Raw genomic sequence first — 25799 nt, 5'->3', positions numbered from 1 at the left:
GGGGGGGGGGGGGAAGGATTGCATGGAGGGGATTGTAACCATGGCAATGAGAGGATACTAGAATGAATGTAAAACTAATGTTCTCCCATGTAAACTATCAAATAATTCACAATAAAACATTTAAGAAAAAAAAAAAAATCTGTAGAAATGTCCTGATCGATAGTTTTGGTGAAGGGCTTGGCAAGGGACTTTGCATACCTGGCTTCCTACTAGAGCATCATGTTGGAGGGTCATTTGGGTCACTCCAGGGATTTCTGAGAATCTAGTTCTTATCCTCTGTTCAGTGTTACTGAGTGCTTACCCTGTATGTGCTATGGTCTGGTCTCATCTGGCTCACACAGCATCTCTGGGAGGCAGAGGCAGTGACAGCTGGCCCTTCAACCTGACCCCTTGGCCACCTATGATTGGTGAGCGCATCTGCTGTGAGACTTATAGGCTGGAGAAGGGAAATCCCCTGAAGCTCTGTTTTACAGGTGTAGCCCAGCATGATGCTAACTGTGACTTCTTTCTCTGAATACCTCGGGTCTCCAGCCTGGCTCAGCCCCAACATGGGGTCAGGTAGTCATGGTGTTAAATCATGACTCTTACCCTTCCCAGCCATGAGACCGTGGGCTGTTGACTTTGCTACTCTGTGCTTCAGTTTCCTCGCCTGTGACATGGGGGACCCACCTCCCAGCATCGGGGTGTAGATTCCCAGAGGTCCAGGTCTCAGCCCAGCACCTGATCCATAGTAAGTGTTCGAGAGGCGAGAAGCCAATGTTATAAAATGTTCATAGCATTTGCCTATTGGGAAGCAGTTTTCCTCCACCTCTCCCTCTGCCCCGAAATTGACCTGGCTTAATCCCCACCACCAGTGGGTCTTGACAGGTTTGGCCACCTCTTCCTGGCATTGAGAGTCTGAGAGTCAGATGCCATGAGGCCATCCCCCTGAGAACTCACTGTCTTGGCAGATTGTAGTAAGTGCCTGTACTCATCAGGTGTTGGTTTCCCCAGCTGTGGAGGGGGTGGTGCTCTGCCTGCCTGCAGGAAGGGAATGCTTGAGAAGCACCTGGCAAAGGGAACGGTGTGTGGGAAACAGGACCAGGCTGGGCTGTGTAGAGGGGTGGTGGCACCTTGACCGAGTTTATGGGATTGTACCAGCGCTTGGTCAAAGCCAGCTTTTATTTTGGACCCCTTTAACGGCCTGCTTTCCTCTCAGACTGTAAGAGCTAGAGGGAATGGACTCATTGCGTCAACTGAGAATAGCATTCACAGGCATTCCATAGTGATAGGGAGGCTTGATCCGCCTGCCTAACCTGGCTGTCGTTGCCAGGAAGAGGTACAGAAAGCGTAATAGAGAGTTGCAGCTTGTGTCTGTAGAATAGGGATGCTGGCGTCTGCCTGCAGTGGGGTTTTGAAGAGTGCTATTAAGGAGCTCTGGTAGCGTAGTGGTTACGAATCGGGCTGCGAACCTCAAGGTCAGCAGTTCGAAACTCCCAGTTGCTCCACCAGAGAAAGATGAGGCATTCTGCTCCCGTAAAGATTTACAGCCTCGGAAACCCTGTACAGGGTCGCTATGAGTGGGAACTGACTCCATGGCACACAGCCACCATCTTGAGGTTACCTAGCTGAGGAGCAGCAGGATTTGGACCCAGGTATATCTGGCTTCTCCACCAGGCATGGTGTTGTTGTTAAGTGTCATCGAGTCATTTCTGACCCATTGTGACCCTGTATAGGGTTTCTGAGGAGCAGCTGGTAAGCTTGAACCACCAACCTTGCAGTTCAAACCGGCTTTGCTTTCTGATGCATTAACTCACAGTGCCACACCAGGACCGTTCCACCAGGCATAGGCTACTCCTTTTCTACCTTGGAGTTTCTGAAGCTTCTGGCATGCTGTCTATCTCCTTTACATCGCCAGGTTGCCAGCCTCTACTACCAGCCCATCCGCTAAGCCCAAGGCACCCTGGGGCTCATGTTGGCAGAGAAGAAAGAAGGGGTGTTGGGACAGCCAGTTGGCTCCTTTGGTCTCTGGTAGTGGGAACAGAATGGCTTGGCTTCTAGGAACTTCTTGCTGCCTGCCTCATTTCAGAAGGAGGGGCCTGGCCATGCTCCTCTCTGCAAGGCCCTTGGATTCCTGGCAGAAGCCAGCCACAGTTGGGCTGCCACGTTGGCTGTGTCGCCGGCATGGAGGCCCTTCTGTCCCATAGCCGCTGGACATTTGCCTTGACTGTCCCCGGGGCCCACCCCTCCCCAGGCGGCTGTAATCCCTCTTCAGGGAAGCACAGGCAGATGTTGTCGATTTAAATTGTTTCCTTATTAAACTCTTGCCTCTCCCAGCCTGGGCCTGGGCTGGGTTTCATCAGCCGGGAACCGTGATTGCATCACTGTGCCTGCTTATTCCTTCAGAAACCTGGCCAAGAGTAAAAGACCAGCCAGTCACGGAGCTGCAGACCCCAGGGGCTGCCAGAACAGAGTGTATGTGTGTGAAGGGGGTGGGGGTCTCCCACTGTGCTCTCTGCCAGGGGTGGAGGGTGGGCCCATGTGTCTTTTCTCCTTATGTGTGTGTGTTGGGGGGCACTCATGTGATGAAGCCTTGCTCTGGAAGCCAAAAGCCCCCAGCAGTGACTCTCAACTGGGGATGATTTGTTCCCCCAGGGGGAACATTTTGCAGTGTTTGGAGACATTTTTGTTTGTTACAACTGGGGATGTGCTACTTGCAGGATGCTGCTAAACACCCTCCAGTGTCCAGGGCAGCCCCCACAGTCACGATGGGAGTGGTGCTAATGTTGAGAAGTCCTGTCCTACAGAATAGTCCTGGCAGGGGTTGGGAATCTGCCATTTTTTGACAAGCTAGGGGATTTTTTTTTATGCTTGTTTTGAGTCAGAGAACCCCCATCCTACAGGGGTTCCACCCTCACTGCTCATGACTTAATTGGATTGAGTGCCTGTTCCCTGCCAGGCCAAGGCTCTGTGCAGTGGTGAACAAGATGTATGGGCAGCTGGGAAGGCCAAGTGCTGAGAGTGGTCATGGCTTATGCTAGATAGGGTTCTATCCCATGACCCCATCATAGGTCCTGGGCTGGCCCACTGATTCCACAGTTACTTCCTCTCTGTCTTCCTGCTTCTGTGACGACTCTGGGGAGAGGTTCCAATTGGTCCATTTAGTCCCTGTTGTTCTGACATCCTGGGGATCATGTGTGACTTGTGGCCAGAAGGTAGCACCCCTGACACTGGCCCTCTACATCTGCACACTAGCGTCCTAGGAGCTGCGAGACTCTTGCACTTCCTGGCCAGCAGCACTGACCAGGTGTGGGGTAGTTGCTGGGGTTGTGACAGCAAGTCAACTTCCTGGAACACAAACTGCTGGGGGCCCATTTGAGAAGCTGAGGAAGGATGGCTCACTTGTGCCTGGTCTGCCATCCACCACAACCTTCAAGGTCTCTTCAACAGCCTTCAGCTCAGCATCCTGCCCGGCCCTATCCTGTTCCCTCTCCAGGACTTAGTTCTTCACCTGCAAAATAGGAATAATAACGGGACATAGCTCCTAGTGAATGGAGTAGCACTGAATGAATGGGAACTGCTCATGCTGTTGATTAATTGAATCCAAGCTTCCATGTTATAGAGCAGGTGCCGGCATCTGACCAGGACAAGGGTCCTGCTGTAGCCCAGCTCTATCCTGGACTCCAGGGAGACTGCTAATACCTGTATGGGATCCATAACCATTCATGGGTCTCTATATGGAGAACTATGAGGCCCACCCTAGGCTGCACACCTGTGTTGGCAGAATTCTTTACATCCACTGCCTCCTCTAGCTGAGGATGGAGAAAGGAGCCTGGATATGGCATTGTGGAGCCATTCCAACTATCCCGTGTGAGTTCCTTCACTCTGGGTCTTCCTTGAGCTGTTCTTACTGCCTGGAACATCCTTCTACCCAAATCATCACCTAGCCAACCACCCTGACGTCACTGTCCCCAGAACCAGATCAGATCCCTGCTCTCCTCAGTGTTCTTCCTTGAGACTGCTAATAATTGTCATGAATTTCTTGGGTAGTGTCTGCCCATGTGTAATGTCTGTCTCCCCATTTAACTGAGGTTTCCTCAAGGGAGATGTGCTCATGATGTGTCTATGTACCCACTATGGGGCCTGGCTAGGAGCCATCACCCACAGTAAGCCTTTGTGGGTGCATCATAGAGGCCCCAGTGAGGATTTGAGTCCAGGTAGCTGTGTCTCCTCATACCACTGGGTACAGCTACCAGGGATGGCCATACAGAGACCAAGTCACCTGTCTTGCCTTCCTGGACGGTGCCGGGGGAGGTCTGTGGTCCTCAGCTACTCTATTTTAGGAGAGCCCAGAAATAGCTGAATTCTGCGTCTGTGATCTGTGGTGGGTGGAGGGCTTGCCCCACCACCAGCTCCCGCCCTGCCTCTAGGGTTTGGACGGCTAATTGTATACCTTAAAGCTAAAAATGAAGCCACCGTGAAAACCTAGTCTCTGTAATTACCTGTCCCCAGCAGCCTGCAGCTGGAGAATTGTGCCCTGAAATTCCAGGCTGGGAAAAGCCAGGGTGTTGCTCTTTCTTTCCTTGGGGACACCAGTCCTGCCAGAGGGTCCTCACAGCCCACTGGGCATCTCAGCAGTGCCTCCGGCAAGTGTGAAGTGTAGTCCAGCCTGAATCAGGTAAATGAGAGTTCAAATCCTTTTTGTTTTTGACTAGCCCTCAGAGCTTCACACTTTGTTCTCATTTTCTAATGTAAATTTCAATCACAGAAACTACCTGAGGGCCAAAACAAAATAGTACTGGTGATATCTTACCCCGTCCTTACCCAGGCCTCCCTCCTTCCTTCTGGCCATTGTTTCCTCATAGCTATGTAGAAATGGAGCTAGCCGCTCAGGTCCCAATCCAGGACCCTGGGCCCCCATGGGCAAGACCCTGAACCACATGGACAGGGTCAGCAGGGATGCTGCCCAATGTTGCATTTTCTAATAAACATTTGTGATTTTTCTTTATAGTTACTCATTTGTTTTGACGGAGGCAGCTTTCTGTCTCTCTCCATCACTAGAGGATATGTACTTGGGGCCCGCTGAAGTCCACAGACCATTGCGACCCCTTTAGGGTCATGCAATGCCGTTAAGGACTCTGCTGTTCACGGGGGATATTCCCCAGAGTAGTTTTACAAATGTTACTTGCCTCTTCTAAAAAGAATACATAATACCCTGCCCCCCTCCATATCTTTCCCTCCTTGCCCACTGCAGTGGCTAGAAGTAGCCCCAGTAACTGACTTAGCTAAGTGGGTAGATACTGTCTGGGTTTTTTCTGTGCATACATTTAGATAGTTGCTCTATTCTTGAAAAATGAGGTCACGGTGTAGATACTTTTTTGCATCTTGCTTTCCCCCCCTAGGATGGTGTCACCTTGTCCTATCTCTGAACATAGGTGCCCCACCCCTGGTTCTTCCTGGCACTTGCTGGCATGCTGACTTGAGCAATCCTTGTTGCACATTTGGATTGTCCCTCACTCCTGCATGCCAGTGATTGGATGCCAATGATTGCCAACATGTCCACAAGGCCCCTTAATGTGAGAAGTCTTTATAAATTTGAGACCCTAATTCTCTCTCCAGCCTCACTTCCTACCCTGCCCCTCCTTGCTCATTTTGCTCCAGCTCCACTGACCTCCTGGCTCTTTCTTAGGCATGTCAGGCACATTCCCACCTCAAGGCCTTTGCCCTTGCTTAGGCTGCTCTTTACCCAGATACCTGCGTAACTCCCTCTCTCACCTCGGCTCTATGATCAGAGGACACCTTCCACTAATACCACCCCTGGTCATCTTATCCTCCTGCCCTGTCCATTCCCCCATAGCACCATCTGACCCACCACCAGAGTATTAGCCTGTGGAGGGCAGGAATTTCTGTCTGCTTTGTTCCTTCTTCTGTTCTAAGATCCTCCAATAGCATCAAGTGCTTAGTAAAAGAATTTAGAGTGAATCAAGTTCTGAGACTTACTCAGACAGGCTCTGAGTGACCTGGCTGACTCCTGGGTCCATGTTCATTCCTGTGGGTAGAGGGAGGTTCATTTCTATGATGGCATCCCTGCTCCCCTTAGCTTGTGTGTCCATCTCCCCCACTGCCCCTTCTTTTGTACTTAACCCCTATACACATCTGGGGCTGCCCAGTGCCATCTGGTCTAGATGGGGAAGCTTTGTGGGCTCTGCTCCTTGCAGCTGTGAGGCTTAGGGTTTGCTCTGTAGCTTTGTTGAACCCCATTTTCCTCATCCATAAAGTGAACTTTGGTAACACATGTAAGCACACTGGTGACACACAGTCCTAGGTGGTACACAGGGAATGGCCCCTTGCTGCTACTCTGCAGGCTGAGGTGGAGCTGTTAGTTTCTTCCCGTGGGAGTGGCGGCATTTCATAAGTGTGTGCTTAGAGCTTTCTGGAAACAGGAGGGAGGCCCTGCTCAGATCACTGCCCGGGCTCACCTTCCCCCAGAGGGAGAGGAAGAAGAGGCCTGTTACCTGAGCCTGGGAGGGCGGACAGGAACCACAAGAAGCCTGGGGACTTCCTGGACAAGTCTTCCCACGGCAGTTTGTCAAGTGAAAAGAGAGAAAAACCTACAATTCGATATGTCTGCTTTTGTTCCCAGACACTAAACCTAATCCTTCTGGGTGTTTCAACACGCCCAGCATAGTAAGCTTCCTCCTCAAGCCTTTAGCACCTGCTTCCAACTCCCAGACAGGGATGCAGGCAAGGATCTGAGGGTTCACAAGGGAGACAAGGCTACCCCCCAAGCTCCTTCCCCTTCACTTAGGCCTCTGGACGGTTCTGGAAATGTTGCTGCTCTCAGCCCTGTGATCACTTCTGCCCAGAGCCAGAATTCATGATGACAAGATAGAGCCACTATCAGAGTAAGATCCAGACTCTACTGTGGCCCTTGTGTTCTAGTGACCTGACCCCCTGCTGTCTTATAACCTCATCCTTCTGCTTCACCACTCCTGCCTGTTATCCAGGCCTCTGGGATGTTTTCCTAAGGGCCTTTGTGCCTGCTCGGAACCTCCTCTGGACAACTCTTCCCCAGGTCTTTGCACAGCTTACCTGCACTTCACTTGAGGCCTTGGTTAGATATTAGTGCCCTAGAGGCATCACATGTCCACCACCTGAATTCTCCTTCATCTCTGTCCAGCCTTCTTCACTTGCCTTCTCTGCTTTCTCCATTTTCCTCTCTATAACCTTCTCACCTACCATGTAATATTTTTTTATGTGTGTGTGTGTGTGTGTGTATGAAACAGCTTTGTTGAGGTAGAACCCATATACTACAAAGTATAGAGTTCCATGGGTTTTAGTACAGAGTTGTGCAAACATGACCACAATCAATTTCTCATCACCTCAGAAAGAAGGCTTGTACTCATTAGCACCACTCCCATTTCCCTTCTAACTCCTCACCCCCAGACTCTTGGCAGACACTAAACTACTTCTGTCTCTATGGATCTGCCTATTCTGCATAGTTCATATAAATGGAATCATGTTACATATGGGTTTTTGTGTGTCTGGTATCTTTAACTTAGCACATTTTCAAGTTTTATCTGTGTTTCAGCATATGTCAATACTTGATTTCTTTTTATATTGCCAAATGATACTGTTTGGATAAATGAGGAGACTTCGAAAAGTTTGTGGGGAAATGGAATTAAGAGTTAATGGAATGTTTTCACAAATTTTTAAAATCCCCCTCATACTACATTTTATGGAGTCCTAGTGTGGCAACAGACTGCTAACCATAAGGTCAAAGGTTCAAACCCACCAGCCACTCCTCAAGAAACCCTATATCAAGTTGCTTTGAGTTGGAACCCACTCAACAACACTGAACACCACCACCACACATGTTATGTATGTATCCATTAGTTGGTGGACATGTAATGCTATGTTTTTCTTTTCTTAGGTAGATATCTAGGAGTGGAGTTGCTGGATCCTACAGTACTAACTCCATATTTAACCTATTGAGTAACTGCTAAACTCTTCCAAAGCAACTGCATCATTTTTCATTCCTACCTTCAATGTTCCAATTTCTTCACATCCTCACTAACACTTTTGAAAATAGCCATCCTCGTGGGAGTGAAGTGGTATCTCATTGTAGTTTTGATTTCCAGTTCCCTGATGTCTAATAATGGTGATCATCTTTTCGTGTGTTTACTGGCCATTTATGTATTTGATTTGGAGAAATGTCTGTTCAGGTCCTTTGTGCATATTTAAATTAGGCTCTTTGTCTTTTCATTTTTTTATTTCTAAGAGTTCCTTATACATTCTAAATATAAGTCTCTTGTCATGTATATGATTTGCAGATATTTCCTTTCATTCTATGAATTTTCTTTTCACTTTATGATGTCTTAAGCACAAAAGTTTTTAATCTGATGAAGTTCAAATGTTCTTTTGTGTTTTTGCTGTCCTTAGTGGTGGTGGTGATGTGCTGTTACTATTCCAAGGTCACAAATAATTACCCCTATGTTTTTATACATTACCCCTATGGATCTGTTTGTGGTTAATCTTTGTGTATGGTATGAGTTAGGAGTCCCAGTTCATTCTTTTTTATGTGGATATCCAGTTGTCACAGCACCTTTTGTTGAAAAGACTATTTTCCTCATGGAGTTGTTTTGGCATTCTTGTTGGAAATCAATTGACCAAAAATTGAGGGTTTCTTTCTAGATTCTTAGTTCTCTGTTCTTTTGATCTGGATATCTATTCTTATGCCAGAACCATACTGCTTTGATTATTATAACTTCATAATACATTTTGAATCAAGAAGTGTGAATTTTTTAACTTGGTTCTTTTTTCCAAGATTGCTATGACTATTCTGGTGCCTTGAACTGCTGTATGAATTTTAGAATCACCTTGTCCAATTCCTGCAAAGAAGCCAGCTGGTATTCTGATAGGGATTGCATTGAAACTGTAGATCAGTTTGGGAGCATTGTCATCTTAACAGTATTAAGTCTTCTGATCCATGAACATGGGTTGTCTTTTTTGATCTCATGAACATGTATTTAGATCTTATTTAATTTCTTTCAACATGTTTTGTCATTTTCAGAGTATGGATTTTGTACTTTTGTGAAATTTATTCCTATGTATTTTTTTTCTCATGCTATCATAAATGAAATTGTTAGTTTCATTTTGGATCATCTATTGCTAGCTAGTATTTAGAAATACCATTACTATTTGTATATTAATCTTGTATCCTGCAAATATGCTAAATTAATTTATTAGTTCTAATAAGGAGCTCTGGTAGCGTGATGGTTACGAATTGGGCTAGGAACTGCGAGGTCAGCAGTTTGAAACTACCAGCTGTTCCGCGGGAGAAAGATGAGGCTTTCTGCTCCCGTAAAGATTTACAGCCTCGGAAACCCTGTACAGGGTCACTATGAGTCAGAGCCAACTCCACGGCACATAACAACAACAAAAATAATTTTTAGTGGATTCCTTATTATTTTCTACATACAAGATCATGTGATCTGCAAGTATAATTTGACTTCTTCCTTTCCACTGACATGTATTTTTCTCTTTTGTTTGATCCTTGTCTCTCTCCTCCCAACAGAATGTAAGCTGTTCACCACTATGTTCGCAGTATGTAGAACATTTGTTGTTGTTATGTGCTGTGGAGTCAGTTCCGACTCATAGTGACCCTGTACAGGCTTTCCAAGACTGTAAATCTTTATGGAAGCAGAAAGCCTCTTCTTTCTCCCACGGAACAGCTGGTAGTTTCAAACTGCTGACCTCGCTGTTCCCAGCCCGATTTGTAACCACTACGCTACCAGAGCTCCTTATGTAAAACATGGCCAGGCACAAAAGAATGCTTTTGAATAAGTAGAGCCAGTGTGACTAGAGCCAGGGCCTCCACTCTTCTTGTGACACTGCTACCTGAGGGTCCCTAACCATGTCTTCCAGGTGGGCAGGTACTCTCCCTTTCTTCAGCCTCATAGCTGACCCAGACCATTTCTGCTTCTCCTCAGTCTTGGGGATTATATATATATATAATATATATATATATATATGTAGGGGTTTTCTGGAGCTCACCTTCCTAAAGAGGTTGGAGCATTCTGGTGATTGACTCCTCCTGTGTCCCAGCATCTTCATCAAATGAGACATGTCTGACAGGAGCTAGGCACATTGTGTGGTTCAGCTTCCCTGAGCACTGCCAGGTGATCATGAGGGAGTAGATGGTGTACCCATTTTGCAGATATGGACAGAAAGGTCAAGCCCCAGTCTGAGTCAAACAGTGAGCAAGAAGATTATAGGCCCAGGTCTGCCTGACCCAATTCCCAATGTCCTCGTTACAACCCTTTAAAGGACAAGGGATAAGCCTTGGTCCCATCCTTAAAACCTCATAGAACCAGCAGAGGGGTTGATTGGAGGGTTTCCTCATAGAAGACTAGACTCGAAGGTTTTCATCAGCCAAGGAAATACTCCCCAGTAGAATGGAGAGTACGTCTGCCCCACACTTAGTACTGTTTCTTCTTATTGGAACAGTCTCAGACCTGGCTACATCCCCATTTTTCATTTGAATCTAAACTCGAATAGTCTCTCCCTGCAGCTTTCACTGCCCTTGACTTACCTCTTCCCCCCACCCTCTCCCAGTGACACTAAGTCTTCACTTGGGGTGACTGTCAAATGTCAGTCTGTGAGCAAAGTCCACTGCAGTAGCCTATTAACCTAGTATATACCTGGCACCGTGATCTATATATGGGTGAGGGTGTGCATGGCAGGGCACTGCTGGCTCCCAACACCGATAGCTCCCATGCTTTCCTGGACCCTGTGAGGTGGGGGCTGAGTGCTCTCTGGATAGTTAAGTTCAGATTCTGCTTTGACATTTACTAGAGGTGTGATCTTTGCAGGGTGCCTTTCTGTTGCTGTATCTGTGCCCTTATCTGTAGAAGGAGGTAGAATAGAGTTACTGGTATCACGAGGGTGCTGTGAGAAGCAAACAAACTGTTGTCCAGGCTTGTGGCCCTCCGTGGCCTGTCATTCAGGCCCCCGTGTGACAGCTAACTTGTATCCCTCAGGTTAGCAGTGGTGTGGAGAGGTTATTTCCTCAGCTGTCCCCTTGCCCATTCCGGTTAGACAGGATGGGACTGGAGATAATATCTCTCACACTACCTCCTCTTTTTCCTAGCCGCCCTTTCCTGAGCACGGGATCTGCCAGGCGAGCTGCTCAGACACGGAATCCATAACCCATTACTGCCGCATGCTGTTACCGCCCCCAGATCCTGTCATGGGCCCCAAATCAGCTGGGAGAGGCTTCGAAGAGCTGCTCCCACTGGTTCCCACCCACTCCCAGGGCACAGAATTTAAGGAGTACTGACTTGTTCAGCTTGGTCATGCTCCCCAGCCCCAGGAGGAATTGGGGGAATTGAAAGGCCTGGGCCCAGCTATTGGCAGGGAAACAGAAGACCCTGATTTGGTGTCTCCACTCTGGTGTAGTACCCAAAGCCCGGTTTCTTGGGTTCAAATCCCTGTTCTGCCTCTTACCAGTGGTGTACCTTAGGTGAAGGTCTTAGCCTTCAGAACTTCTGGATTCCTTGAATGAGTAGTCAAATTATGACAGTAGCTGCCCCAGAGAGTTGTTGAAAGGATTCAGTGCAATCCTGTATCTGTAGCACTTGGAGTTTTCAGTGACTGCAGCGTTCATAAAATGCTCTGAGGAGCAGTGCCCAGGACCAGATGAGTGTTAGCTGCTATTGTTGTTGTTGTCTGGGTAGAAGGGGACTCTGGAGTCTGTGCTGTTTATTTCACTCAGTTTCCTAATCTGTACAATAAGATGATATAGTTCCTCTTGGGAAGACAGTTGTGAAGGTCACAGGAGATGGTTTGCAGGGGCCCGACTGGTGGGAGGAGCCTGCTCAAGGCCAGGTGTGGGGGAGGGCAGTACTGGGGAGAGAAGGGCTCTGTTGACCAGGCCCAGAGAACACATAGAGACTGTCAGTTCTTTAAGGAAGGGGTCTGTTGCCCCCAAGTCCACAAGCATAGTCATATTGTGAAAATTAAGTCACTTTGTGATGCAAAATGAGACATGAGAGCTCCCCTTCCTTTCACTCCCTCTGGTAGTATGCCCTTCACCCCCTCCCTGGCCTCTCCAGAGGCTAGCTCAGTGGCTGATGATGCTGTTGTGTGTCATTGAGTTGGTTCTAACTCAGCAACTCTGTAAATGGTTTCCAAGGAGTAGCTGGTGAGTTTGAACCACCAACCTTGCAGTTAAAATGGACCTTGAGGTCAAGTGCTTATCCTATGGCACCATACCAGGACGGTGGGTCCCTTTGGCAGAGTTGATCTGAGTGTCCATGTTTGTGTGCTCACACACCCCCATCTGACCCACAGGGAGGAAGTGCAGGAGAACTGTGTGCGATGGCGGAAGAGATTCACCTTTGTGTGTAAGATGAGCGCTAACCCAGCCACTGGTCTGCTGGACCCCTGCATCTTCCGTGTGTCTGTGCGCAAGGTAAGATGGGCCCACAGGACCAGGCCTGGGGTCAGGGGGTAGGGTGAGGATCACTGATCTGGTGGTCCTTCCGATCCCCTAGTCACCCACTGCTTGTGTCTTCCCTCTCTGTGCAGGAGCTGAAAGGCGGGAAGGCGTATTCCAAGGTAAGCGGGCTGTATGAAGTACCAGAACGATGGGATGGGAAGGGATAGGAAGGGAAGCACTTCCAACCTCCAATGTGCTGTACAAAGGATGGATTCCATTTAGAAATGTCTTTATTGGTAGTTTTACACTTAATATTAAGGCAAATGGGTTTGTTGCAACCCAAATAATGGCTTCTTCCCAGACCTCACCATTGGGATTGGTTAGGATCTTTCCATATCTTTTTAGGGGGATGGAATAAAACAAAATACAGTGAATAATACATATATATATGATTTAGAGAAATATAAAACAAACACCCTATTTGTTGTTTAAGTACCATCAAGTCAGTTTCAGCTTATAGCGACCCTGTGTAGGGTTTCAGAGTGACTGGTGGGTTTGAACTGTCAACCTTGTGGTTAGCAGTACAGTACATATCCTACAGCGTCACATATACACATTGCAAATAATACGATTTTTTCTGCACAAATGGGACTCAAGTTCAAGTGATTCTGCAGCTTGGATTTTTAACCTACCCTTACATCATGGGCATCTTTTCACGTCAACACAGACATATGTCCTCGTACTTTCTAACAGTGGTGAGTCTCCCACTGTGTGGCTGGGTCAATTTAGCCAGTCACCATCTAGGTTGTTGCTAGGCTTGTACTGCACCCCACAGGCAATTCAGCTCTGCATGGAGAAGATGGCTCTGGAAGGTTTACCCTCTAGCTCTGCCTTAAGTCAGTGCCCCTCCATGGGAACTCTGGGAACACTTTGCAGCTCCCAGGAATAAAGCACAACAGGAGAGTGGGCTCAGTCATGGGAAGGGCAATGGCTTCCTTTTACCTCTCACCCTGCACGGAAGGCCATAGGGTGGTGCTGCACAGGGCGTGGCCCTCCCACCACCCAGCACTCAGGAAGTTCTGCAGGCTGTACCGTGCACTTTGCTGGCCTGGCCACAGGTTCTGAAGCAGAGGACAGGGTAGCTAGGATGGAATTGTCAGAATGGAAATTTCTCCTCCTACTGCCTCATGTGGGTAAGGATACCCACCCAACTAGGAAAAAAGCAATCAGCAAACTGCTGGAGCATCCCACCTCCACCCAGCAAACATGTATGGAGCATCTAGCACATGTCAGTCACTCCAGGCCCCTTCCCTTCTGGTGTATAAGTAGAACCTTGGCTGCAAGTTTTACTCCAGTTATGTAGAGGAGAAAAAAAAAATCCAGCGAGATGGCGGGACTTGACACTGGTCAGGCCTGAGTTTTGTCTTAGTTCTGTTGGTTTAAGCTGGTGGGCCAAATAGCTTCTCCTTCTGGAACCTTTGTTTCCTCATTAAAAAGGGGCCACTCTTGGTCAGTGGTGAAGCTGGATCTGAATCAAGTCTCTGATTTTGAAGTAGGTGCCTTGAAACCCTGCAGTAGAAACCTGCATGCAGCAGGTGCTCAATAAATGGCCGTGATTGGTTGGGTTGTGCTCACAGCCCCTAATCCTGGTCCCCTGCTCCATTCAAACTGTTTTCTCTCCAGATCCTAGCAGACTTGAATTTGATATGAGTACTTCTTAGCTCCTGGCCTGCTCTCCCACTTTTCTCCGCATCGTTTCTTGGACTCAGCTTAAGAGGAGCAGTCCAGAGTTCCCTCTTTGAATCCCAGAGTTCCACAGAGCCAGCAAGGCCTCAAGGGTCTATCTAGACTCTAGATTCTGTCCATCAGCCCCCTCACACCAGGCCTCCACCAGGAGGACTTGTGAGCCACAGCCTTTCCTGGGGTTCCCACCCCCCTACAAAGTACCCTGGGCTCCCCAAGGGTGGGGGTGTCCCATGAAACCAGTTCCCACGGGCCTTCTCTCCTTCCCTACTCACTCGTCTGGCAGCTTCTGACAGCACAGCCTTGTTTCCCAGGGAACAATGTGTCTGTGTCGCAGACAATGTGCTTTCATCTCAGGCATACTGGCCCCAGAGCACTCTGGGAGTCGGCACAAAGGGTGCTTTGTGCAGCTCAGGGATGTGAGCTCCTGGCTTTGCCACATGGGTGCCGCTGTCCCTGGCCTCTGTTCTTGGGCCCTGGTTATACAGCAGTCAGGACTGTGGGGCTGGCCCTCCCCTCCCAGCCCTCCCCGACTTCTGGCTGTGTCTGCCAGCCCCCAGTCTATACACTCCTCTTCTCCTAGCTGGGCTTTGCTGACTTGAACCTGGCTGAGTTTGCGGGCTCAGGCTCCACGGTACGCTGCTGCCTGCTGGAGGGATATGACACAAAGAACACCCGTCAGGATAACTCCATCCTCAAGGTACCAGGGCCCTCCTGCTGCTTCTGACCCCTTCCCACCAAAAAGCGGGAGTGGGAGTGGGCACAGAACCTGGCAGCAAGACTGTGGAAAGATGCAATGGGAAGGTGTAGGCCCAAACCCAACTTATAGCAACCCTGCATAGCATTTCTGAGACTGTAAATCTTAATGGGAGCAGAGAGCCCCATCTTTCTCCCAAGGAGTGACTGGTGGATTTGAAGAACCAACCTTGCGGTTAGTAGTCCAGCAGGATGTGGGCCCAGAAGTCAGAAAACCACCTTCAGAGGGCTAGTCTAGCTACTGCCCTTTGTTTCCTACCTCCACAACTGGGGGTCGGTGCTAGACCCAGACAGTTTCCTTTAGAGTTAGGTGAGCACTTGCAGTGAGATAAGAGTTATGTGCTGAAGCTCTGGTCTCATGGCCCCCTGGCAGCAGCCCAGGAGCTGTGCTGTCTGTCAGTAGTCCCAGTTGGCACAGGAGGGAGTTGAGGCACAGAAGTTCAATCATTTGCCTCATGTCACAAGTAGAACTAGGACTTGAGCCCCCAGTGTTTGATTTCACAGTCCAGCTCCTAGCCACAGCCCCACATGACCTCACAGAGGTGGCCTGAGCTGCCACGTGGAGTGTCAGTGAGTGGAAGAACCTGCTCTCACCAAACCTGTGCAAACTGAGGGCCCAGATGCTGTTCTACCCTGGCCAGCCACGTGAAGGTTTCCGGTGGCAGGGAAGCTCCCTCCCCCCAGGCAGCTGCCTCTTCCACCTCCTAGGAGAGGTCTGGTCTTCCTCCACCAGAACACTGCTCTTCCTGAGAAAGTTATCTTGTCCTAACACTCCTCTGAGAGCTGAACCAGTGGGAGCATGTTGTGCCAGGAGCAGAGCTGGGTGATGGGCAGGGGCAATGGGCCTCCTGGACCCTTTTCTGTGGGAACCAAAGTCACCAGACAGACACCTAACGTCCAGGCTAATTGTGGTGGGAGTCAGAACCTTTGAGCCTCACCTAGAGTGGCCCCAGGCACCCTTGTCAAGCCAGATCAAGGGGTCCTGGAGATCATGTGACCTTGGGCTCAAGGCCAGCTTCCCCATTTCCTAGCTTCTTGGATATGGCTTTGCCTCTGCGTCTCAGCCCCTCATCTGTAGCCTGGGACAGGCTACTTTGTAGACTATTCCCCACGCCAGATGAGGTCACCCATGAAAAGCCTCAACCCAGTGATCACCATTTTTGTCAGTGGAAACCCTGGGATGGAGCACCTCTTCTCTACCCTGCCACCCTCTGCCTGTTGCTTTGTCTCAGGTCAGACATGGAGGCCCAAACTTTGCCATGTTTGGAATATTGCCAGAATCTTTGCCCAGGTGGATGTTAAATTTCTAATGGTTTCATGCTGTACTTTTCACTCAACACGCTTTCACCGAACCCCTGCCCACCAAAGTGGATTCCAAGCACCTCCCACTCAGCTCCCATACAAGGTTCAGGATGCCCTCCTCCTGCCTTCTATGAGGGCGGCAGGCTGGACACTGAGGAGGGAGAGTGAGCAAGCTCATTCTCTTCCATGTGCTTCATGCCCTTGGACCAGCCTCTGTCAAACGGGATCAGTAATAGTAACTGCATCCTGGCTTGTTTTAGTGATTAACTAAACAAATGAGCATGCCATCCTGACAGACCCCACTAGTCCACTATAGTCAGATCTATTCTGACTGACAGTGGTCCTATAGGAAAGTGCAGAACTGCTCCTTAGGGTTTCTGAGGCTGTAAATGTTTATGGAGCAGACTGTGCTTGTCTTTCTTTCTTGGAGTGGCTGGTGGGTTTGAACCACTGACCCTTTTGATTAGCAGCCCAATGCTACTGGCATGTAGTAAGTACTTAACATGTATTTCCTGGCATCCTCAAGGAGCTCAGAGTGTAGACATAGCTTAAACTAAAAGTAGCTAACTTGTGCTGCACACTCACCGGAAGGCATCACCTCCACCCTCCAGATGAGGAAACAGACTCAGTGAAGTAAGATGGCTCCAGAGCCCCCAGCCAGGAAGGAATAGAGATAGAACCCTGTGAAGCCAGGGCAGGGCGTGGGTGAATGTGCATGTGGCTGATTGCTCCCCCTTGTCAACAGGTCACCATTGGTATGTTCCTACTCTCTGGAGACCCCTGCTTCAAGACGTGAGTGTCAGCACTGGGCCAGGGGAAGGGTGGGAGGCATGGAGACTCTGCCCTCTGCCAGGCTCTTGGGTTCCCCTGCTTTTGTCAGGTTCCAAGGGTGGGGCGCACCCCATCATGCACATCTGTCCTCTCAGGCCACCGTCCACAGCCAAGTCCATCTCCATCCCGGGCCAGGATTCTTCCTTGCAGCTGACATGTAAGGGCGGTGGGACCGGCAGCGGCGGCGTCAGTGGCACCAACTCTCTTACTGGGTCCAGGCCCTCCAAGGTCCGGCCCACCATCCTCAGCTCAGGTACCATTCCCCATCTCCCTTACTGCCATGGTGTTTCCAGATCCCAAGGGAGATTTGTTGAGGAGATGGAAGTGGTGGGATGGGGTCTCCATGCACCCATGTTCTGTTTGGCAGCCATTTTCTGAGCACCTTCTATGTACCAAGTGCTGTGGTTGGCTCCAGGATCACAGCAGTGGCCCACACCTACACTGAGTTATCCCTGCCCTCATGGCCCTCCTAGTGTAGCATGAGAGAAATCACACATGAATCAAATACATGTCCACTTACAGATGTGAGCAGCTGTGAAAAGCAGGTACCGAAGACAGGAGATGCTGTGTCAGGGTGGCATTTGCCTGACATCTGGGGGTGCAGTTGTCTGATTCCTGGCAGAGGGACATGTGTGAATACCCCCTCCCACATGCTGTGTGTGTGCCTTGGGCCAGCTGTTTTTCTTCTAATCTCAGTGGCTTCCTGTAAAATGGGGGTCAGTAATAGTTACTACCTCCTAGTTTGCTTTGGAAATTAACTAAGCAAGTGTAGCTACCACACCAGACCTGCCACATAATTAAGCACTCAGCATATATTACCTGGCACTAGGTTTTCACTAATTTATCACTGTTACTCATGTTAAAAAAAAATGAGAGGGAGCCTATATTCCCAGAGGAGCCAAGGTAGCAATCAGGAAGAGGTGCTACTGGGACAGAAGGCCTGCCCCCAGTGTCTGCTGGGCCCCCTTGTGCCTAATGCTGTGCAGGGTGAGCTGCCTCCCTTCCGTCAGGCCCCAGGCCCCACACCCCAGCAGGTAAGCTCAGAGCTGGGAAGCAGACCAGTCTGAAGCTAATAAGGGAGCAAGGTGGCACATGGTGACCTGCTTTGTACCACAGGAGCATTGAGAGGGTTCAGAAATATGGCAGCCCTTGGTCCCTGGGGGTGGGAAGCTGTGAGGAACCCTCTGACTTCAAGGGCCCTGTTTTCTTCAGCCCCAGTCAGATGAGGACAGAGGGCTAGGTCCGAGTGTCCACCCGAGCCTGGGGCTGAATGTGGGAATAGAGTGCTCCAAGCTAGTGTTTCCTAACTTCAGGGTGGGGTCCCCAGAGGAGAGACCTGGGGGCCGGCCGCCCAGAACAGATGGTGCCTTTAGGAAATAGAGAAGAGGCTCCCCTTCTAGGCAGGGTGGGATGTAGGCCCCAGTCGGCTCTGCAGCTGGTGCCCCCAACCCCATCCAGAGAACCTGCTGGAAACTTGAAAAGCCATGTGGCTTCGGGTAGGGACATAAACTGGGGTCTAGCCCATAGCCTGGGTGAGCTCATTTCTGAGCAGCCCTGGCTGTGTCCCACTTGGGAAGCTGGGGTGGCGGCTCTTGTCTCATTCCTGGCTCCCTTGAGCCTCCTGCTGGGGAGTGTCAAGAAAGTTTGTTTTGAAGTTGGACTTAGGGGTGACAGGCCTTTGGGGGGGACAGCCTGCTCTCTTCTGTCACCCCACTCCCTCACCCCTGTTCATTCCATTTCAGCTGCATTCACTCAAGTTCATTCAAATATCAGGGCCTTCGCTCATGCTGTCCCTCTGCTTGGAAGGCCCTTCCTCTGGTGCCTTTGGTACTTCCCTCCCTCCTCCGAATCCTGAGAAGCCTTCCCTGAGCCCCCAATATACACTCAGCTCCCAGGACCCCTGCTCTGCACCATTCACCTCAGCTGTAGTTAATTGTGGATCATTTATTTGTTCACCATTCTTCTCTCTGTTGTACCGTCTGAGGCAGGCAGTGCCCAGTAGAGCACCTGGCGTACAAGGCTCCTCGACAGTTATGTGTAGCACGAACAAGGCTGGGGTCAAATGGCAAGCTGTGGCTTGGGTGGGTTTTTTCCTCTGGGCCTCAGTTTTTCAGTCTGTGAAATGGAAATGCAGATGCCCCTTGCAACCACTCACTGTAGGAGCCTCAGTGAGAAGACCTGTGTGAAAGAAGGGCCAGCGTAGGTATCACTCAGTGACCTCCTGCCCCTCCCTGCTTTCCAGGGGTGCCAGAGGAGCCAGATCAGAACCTGTCCAGCCCTGAGGAGGTATTTCACTCTGGCCACTCCCGCAACTCCAGCTACGCCAGCCAGCAGTCCAAGATATCTGGTGAGTGCCCACCCGGTCCCACTTCAGCAGACTGCCACTGTCCTGGGAGCCCCCCACTGTAATGAACCACCCCTCTTGAACACTCATCAGGCTACAGCACGGAGCACTCACGCTCCTCCAGCCTCTCGGACCTGACACACCGCCGCAACACATCCACTAGCAGCAGTGCCTCCGGCGGCCTTAGCATGACCGTGGAGGGCCCTGAGGGCAGTGAGCGGGAGCACCGGCCCCCTGAGAAACCACCCCGACCCCCCCGGCCTCCACACCTGTCAGATCGCTCGTTTCGGTAAGTCCTGGTGCTCAGAGAGCACTCCCCTCCTGCCCTCAGGAGGCAGCATGATACAGAGGGCAGGAAAACTTGGCTCCTGGTGGCTCTTTCAGCCTCCAGTCTCCATCTGTAACATGGGACAACCTCAGGCCTAGCAGTTAATAGTTGTTGCAGTTTATCGTAGTGGTCATGAATGTGATCTGTCACCACTTACATACTGGGTGCCCCTTGGGTAGATGACTGATCTGTCAGCATCTCTGCCCTCACCTAGAAAGTCAGCAGCAATGTCCTAGGGTTGCTGTGAGGGCAAAATACATACCACCTGGGCTGTGCTGCGGCCATTCTGAGAGCTGTCAGTGTAAATGCTAGCTAGTATCACTGCTCTTGTGTCTGTCGTTGCTCTGACTGTTGCATCTCTGTTTCACCCCACCCCAGGCGGAAGAAGGACTCGATGGAGAGCCACCCCACCTGGGTGGATGACACACGGATCGATGCAGATGACATCGTGGAGAAGATCATGCAGAGCCAGGACTTCACAGACGGCAGCAACACTGAGGGTGAGCGACCCGTGCTGGGAGGGCTGGGGGCAGTGTTGCTTGCCCTAGGAGCTCCCCAGCTCAGCCCCCATCCTTGCCTGTGTCCCCACAGACAGCAACCTCCGGCTCTTCGTGAGCCGCGATGGCTCCACCACACTGAGTGGCATCCAACTGGCTAACAGGTAAGAAGTGAAGGTTTGGGGGGATGGGTCATCAGGGTTACCTCGGGTCATGGGGCAAGACAAGGCCTCTGCAGACCAACTGGCCTGACTTGAATGCCCATCTGTCACACAGTGTGACCTTGGGCAGATCACTTCCCTTCGAGCCTGTTTCCCCATCTGGAACCTGGACAAAGAGAATACCAACACCAGGCTGTGAGGGTTCCAAGGGTAATCCCTGCAGTGCTTAGTAAAGGGCTTGGCATACATCCTGGGCTTGTTGTTGTTAAGTGCCATCGAGTTGGTTCCGACCCATAGTGACCCTGTGTAGGGTTTCTGAGGAGCTGCTGGTGATCTTGCAGTTAAACCGCTGATCTTGCAGTTCAAACGGCTTTGCAGTCTTGCACATTAACCCACAGCCCCATACCAGAATACATGCTTATTTTGGGCCCCGTTTTCCTTCTCCTTCTTCTTGGATGTGAACACCCATAAAAAACATCATAATTATTCACTTATTTATTGAACAAATGCTTATGGAGCACCAGACAGCTCCCAGGCACTGTGCTCAGTGCTTGGATACAGCAGTGAGATCTCCACCCTCATGCTGGAGACAAGGGGGAAGTAGGATCTAATGTTTCCTTAAACTCTGTGTATAGAATGTTTTCTCAATGTCATCCACTCATTTAGAGCCTGTTACCATGTTTTGGTCCACTAACTGAATGATGAAAGAGTGTATGAGCTAGCAAGTTAGGGAGTGGTAGAGGAGCTTCCCACCTGTAGGGTAGTGTCAAAAACTTGCTTCTATGTTTCTGATGACCTGGTGGGAAATCTAGGCCCATAAGAGACAGAAGACCTAAGTGGGCAGCCCAGTGCCAGGACCTGCCCTCTGCTGCTGTTCTGCTGACCCCTGCTGCTCAAAGCTTGAAATTGCCACTTCCAAATCCTAGCTAGCCTCTGAGGCTGCCTGCCTCAGGTGACCTGGGACAACTTTGGAGGTTTCTCAACACTCCCTCTAAAGATGAGGAAATGAATACAGGGGAGGGACGGAAACAATTTGGTGGGCAGCAAGGTGATAGTAGAGTTAGATGCCAAGCCCAAGTGACCATACATAACCTGTGGATGGCCCTGGCCTCAGTGGGGAGACCCCTCACCTTCTGCTGGCCTCTTGGCAAACCTCATAACCCCTCTGAGCCTCAGTTTTCTCATCTGTTACATGGGGTACACCCAGGAAGGATTCAGGTTCAGAGCCTGTATCAGCTCCACAGTCCCACAGACAGCCTGCCAGCAAATCCTGACTGTGTCAGCTTGAGCAAGTGACAACATCTCTGAGCTTTGGTTTTCCCCCTTCACAAAACAGAGCCAGTTAGCAGCGCCTGCTTGTAAAGTACCTGCCAGGGCCTGACTTACAGGAGCAGTGGGTAAGTATGTGGAACAGTGAGGAAGTGGAGTTGACCTGTCTGTTCCCACAGGGTCTCCTCTGGTGTCTACGAGCCAGTTGTGATTGAAAGCCATTGAGGAGCAGGAATCCAGGCTGGAGAAGGATCCTCCCTGCCTTTGTGAGCGTCCAGACCCACATCATTCCAAGAGGGACCTTCCCCTTCAGATCCACCTCCGAAGAACCTCATCTCATCTGTGCCTCCTCCATGCACTCAAGCTCCACATGTCCCCCAAACATCATTCCATGGTCCTCCCCTCTATGCTGGGACCTTCCTGGCCCACTTGAGCCCAGGCAGCACTGTGAATATTCCCCTCCAAACCACTAGAGGGCAGGACAAACTGCTCCTTCAGCAGGTGGCCAAGACAAAGAGCAGGACTGCCTCCCCTGGAGACTGCCTGGACCCCTCAACCAGGGACAGGCAACAGCTCCTAAACACAAGGGGGCTGCTGTGGCTGGGGGCCCTCTTCCCTGCATTTCCGCCCACTCCAGGAGTACTGGCTGCAGCCGCCCCTGCCAGGACCTGACTCCATTGCCCTCTTACCTTGGGAAGCCAGCCCACCCCCAGAGCCCCACCTCCACAGCCCTCTGTCTGCTTAGTGCTACAGCTCCCCCTTCTCTGTATACTGGGGGCTGCTGGCAGCCTCCTCTGGGGAGCCAAGCCCACAGACCCCACCCACACTCCCCCCATCGTGTGTTCTCCTGCTGCCCTGGCAGCCTGCACTTTGCACATGCTTGTCTCCAGCACAGCCCCACCGCCCCTCATAGCCCCTTCCCTTCCCAAGGATCCCTGGGCTTTGCCTGCTGTGCAGTCACAGGCCCGGGACTGGCAGCCCGGCTGGAACGTGGCGCTACCTCTCGTTTCCAGTTAGCCCCAGCTCAGGCCTGGGACCTGTGCTGAGAATCATTTGCATGTTGAGGGATTCCCCTCTGCCAGGGCTGGGTCCTGAGCAACTGAGTTTCACTTGGGAAGGCCTGGGAGGTAGGGGGCATGGCCAGGCTGGGCTTGGCAAGCACAGCCCCCTTTCTCTGTCCCAGGGTCAGCAGGCCCAGGTTGGGGCTGATGTTGGAGAGGCAGGTGATCTGTGATGAGCCGGCCTGGAGCTGGATTCCTGGCCAAAAAAAGCACTCAGCCCTCCTCTGAAAAGATCCCTACTCTGGGCAAGGCACAGGTGGAACCCTGTAAGAGGTGTTGTCTCTCCAGTGGGGAGCAGTCTGGCCCTGCCCCCTCTGCTCCTGCCCCCCACTAAAGCTTCTATTCTCAGCACTTTTTCCTCCCTACTCCTATTACTTGCTTAAAAGTGGATTCTGGCTGCAGCCAGTCCCTGGGCCCCCACCTCCACCCTTTTCAACTTCATTGATTTTGTATAAACCCAGCAGGCTGGTGTTTATTTAGTTCTATGATTTTCTTTTTACTTCTCCTTTTTCTTTCTTTCTCTCTCTTTGGTTCACAGTTTGGTATTTTCTCCTCCCCAGATGAGGGGTAGGGGATTCTCTGTCTGCTGGCTGGGTCCCAGCAAGGTTGGGCATCTAAATGTTGGGGAGGGGTACAGGATGCTTGTCCTCTGGTATAGGTGGGTGGGGGTCCTCCCCAGGCTGGGAGGGCTCCTTGCCTAGTTTCCCATCTACCCCTACCAGCAAGAGTTGAGGTTCTTGATCCTGGAACTCCACTGGCATTGGGACCAGAGCATTTCTAGGTTTGGTTTGGTTTTAACTGTTTTGTTTTGTTTTGTTTAATCGCCTAAGTCTTTTTTTTTTTTTTAAGAAAATGTTAGAAGGTGCCTGCTGAGGCAGGATGGAGCTCTCTGTTCAGCCTCTGAATGTCCTTTCCTGCCTCACAGATGCCTGGCACTTTAAAAGGAAGCTGGCAGCACTATCTCCAAATGGGGAACCCCCTAAGAAAGTAGGGGAGTGTTGTCCTTTTCCTTCTGTGTCTGTGTGACCTCAGCCCAGTTGCAAGGGGGAGTTGCAGTCAGGGTGTTTTCTGGGTCTGGTTCAAAGTTCTGGGGCTTCAGGTATTGACTCTGGCACTGCTGGAGACATGCCTCCATGCCAGGAACCCCAGCCCTGCCTAAGATAGTCATCCCAGAAGGAGACAGTCAGTTACACTCTTCCAGTGCCAGGCCAAGGGCAGGAGAATTGGACTAGCTGAGAATTTGGCCATAACCAAATTAACACTGACTGGAGCCAGAGACCAGGAGCCCTGGCCTCATCCCCACACAGGAGCCCTTCAGCCCTCTGGCCCCCTCAAGCTCAGTGAATTCCCCACCCCCCCAGGTGCCCATAGCTCCTGGACTTCAAATTCTATATATAGAGAGATATATTAGAGATATTTTTGGAAAGGAATTGGTCTATGCAAAGCCAGTTTGAGATCTTGAAAGACAGTTTAACATTTTTAAGAGGAGATTTAAAGAAAATAAAGGTCTATAATATTTTTAGGGGTTTTTGTGTTTTCTGTTTGTTTTTCTTTCTCTGATCACCCCACAAGCTGACCACATGGTATGATCTACCAAAATGGAACATATCCATGTTTTCCTTTTTTTGGGGTAGGTGAACAGAGAGACAAGCGAAGGAGTGGGATTTTTTTTTTTTTTTTTTTTAATTTTATTCCTCTCCTTTGTAACAATGCTGCTGCCACCACCTCCACATTCAGCAGACTGTGTTTGTATCTCTGTCCCAGCTTCTGTTGTAGAAAATAACATTGTAAGGGGAAATCAGTCTAGTGTCACTACCTTGGTTTTGGGGGGGAAAATAAATGTTGCCGTTTTTGTTTAGGTCTGGCCTGTTTGTATCTTGTTAATTTAGCACATTGACACCCTCAGAAGAAACCCAGATGTGTACATGATGTGATGTTCTGGGAGTGGGGCAGGAGGCAGTGGCCAGCATTCTCAAGTCTTGGCTACTCATCATTATCACCACCTTTTATTATCTAAATCCTAGTGAGGAACAGACCCAGAGGAGTACTTTCTTGCTAATCTCACAGTTACTAAATGGCAGGCCAGGGATTTGAACTTGTCTCTGACTTCAGAGGCCAAGTCCCAACCAATGTTCTGTGGACCTCTCCAGCAATCTGTTGGCCTCGAATGGGTGTGGCTGAGGGCAAATAACTCAGTTTCCTGCTATAAAATGGGCTTGAGTGTCAAAGTGAGTATACAACCTGACTTGTGAGAGATGCTGAGCAAGTTCCCACACTCCCTAATCCCAGAATGGAGTTGTCACCACACTTGGCCTGGGCCCCTCTCCCGCCTTACCTTGACTCCAAAACTTGGCAAGCTCAGAAGTGGTAGGAAGCCTGGTGACTGATCAGGATAGAAGAGACAAAGTTCCCCGGGCCTGGTCCCTGCCCTCAGCCCAGCATTAGCCCCACCTCAGAGCTGACCTTGCCCGCCTCCCAACCACCACCACCCCATAGTCACTTACAACCCTGAATGGTAAGTCTTGGCCCTTTCTCAGAGGCACACCCTGGGAGGGAAAATTTGGCTCCTAACTGAAGTCCTGGTGTGGCACTTGATGGGACTGCAAGGTCTGTTTGAAACACAACGTCTGAGGTCCAAGCTCACCAGCTGCTCCTTGGAAACTCTATACAGGGTAGCTATGAGTCAGAACTGACTCGATGGTACTTATTATCAGCTGAATCCAAAGTCAGTCCTGACATAGAAGGAACTGGTTTGTAGGCCAAAAAGGGTTGCTCTTACCCAGCATCAGAAGTGGGGAAGGCTGAGCTGCCCCAACAGTCAGATAACAGTAGGTGAGGCTCGGAAATAAAAGGTTAAAGCTGGAAACATTGCCAGGCTCAGACTTGCCACCTTCTCACTGGGAAGACAGCAGGTCCACATAACCCCTCAAGGAGGCCTGGAGTGCTCAGGTGTACCCTGTAGCATTCCAGGTTCTAAAAAAAATAACACTATCTAAAAGCTAGTTAACTGGTGTGGGCCCAACCCCATTCTAGATACAGCAGTGACCCTCAGGGAGATCACACTGGGCCAAACCAACAAGTACAGG

At 50.3% G+C, this 25799-nt stretch overlaps 2 protein-coding genes across 2 annotated transcripts in view; both read left to right on the top strand.

The window, feature by feature from the left end:
• FAM102A (family with sequence similarity 102, member A) overlaps positions 1-21877 on the top strand; it is a 33765-nt gene extending 11888 nt beyond the window's left edge. The window contains exons 2-11 of the mRNA XM_006834806.1: positions 12334-12454; positions 12571-12600; positions 14748-14864; positions 16968-17014; positions 17149-17306; positions 19296-19400; positions 19491-19686; positions 20104-20225; positions 20317-20386; positions 21832-21877. Coding sequence (XP_006834869.1) covers positions 12334-12454; positions 12571-12600; positions 14748-14864; positions 16968-17014; positions 17149-17306; positions 19296-19400; positions 19491-19686; positions 20104-20225; positions 20317-20386; positions 21832-21877 — 1012 coding nt within the window. The remainder of the gene's footprint in view (positions 1-12333; positions 12455-12570; positions 12601-14747; positions 14865-16967; positions 17015-17148; positions 17307-19295; positions 19401-19490; positions 19687-20103; positions 20226-20316; positions 20387-21831) is intronic.
• Positions 21878-22885: 1008 nt separating this feature from the next.
• The window catches only part of DPM2 (dolichyl-phosphate mannosyltransferase polypeptide 2, regulatory subunit), a 6945-nt gene continuing 4031 nt past the window's right edge, over positions 22886-25799 (top strand). Inside the window, exons 1-2 of the mRNA XM_006834978.1 lie at positions 22886-22979; positions 23639-23700. Coding sequence (XP_006835041.1) covers positions 22886-22979; positions 23639-23700 — 156 coding nt within the window. The remainder of the gene's footprint in view (positions 22980-23638; positions 23701-25799) is intronic.

Source organism: Chrysochloris asiatica, unplaced genomic scaffold, assembly GCF_000296735.1.
Source record: "Chrysochloris asiatica unplaced genomic scaffold, ChrAsi1.0 scaffold00014, whole genome shotgun sequence".
In the NCBI taxonomy this organism is placed as follows: Eukaryota; Metazoa; Chordata; class Mammalia; order Afrosoricida; family Chrysochloridae; genus Chrysochloris; species Chrysochloris asiatica.
The sequence above is the reverse complement of the archived record's forward strand: the minus strand, read 5'-3'. Positions and strand labels throughout refer to the sequence as shown.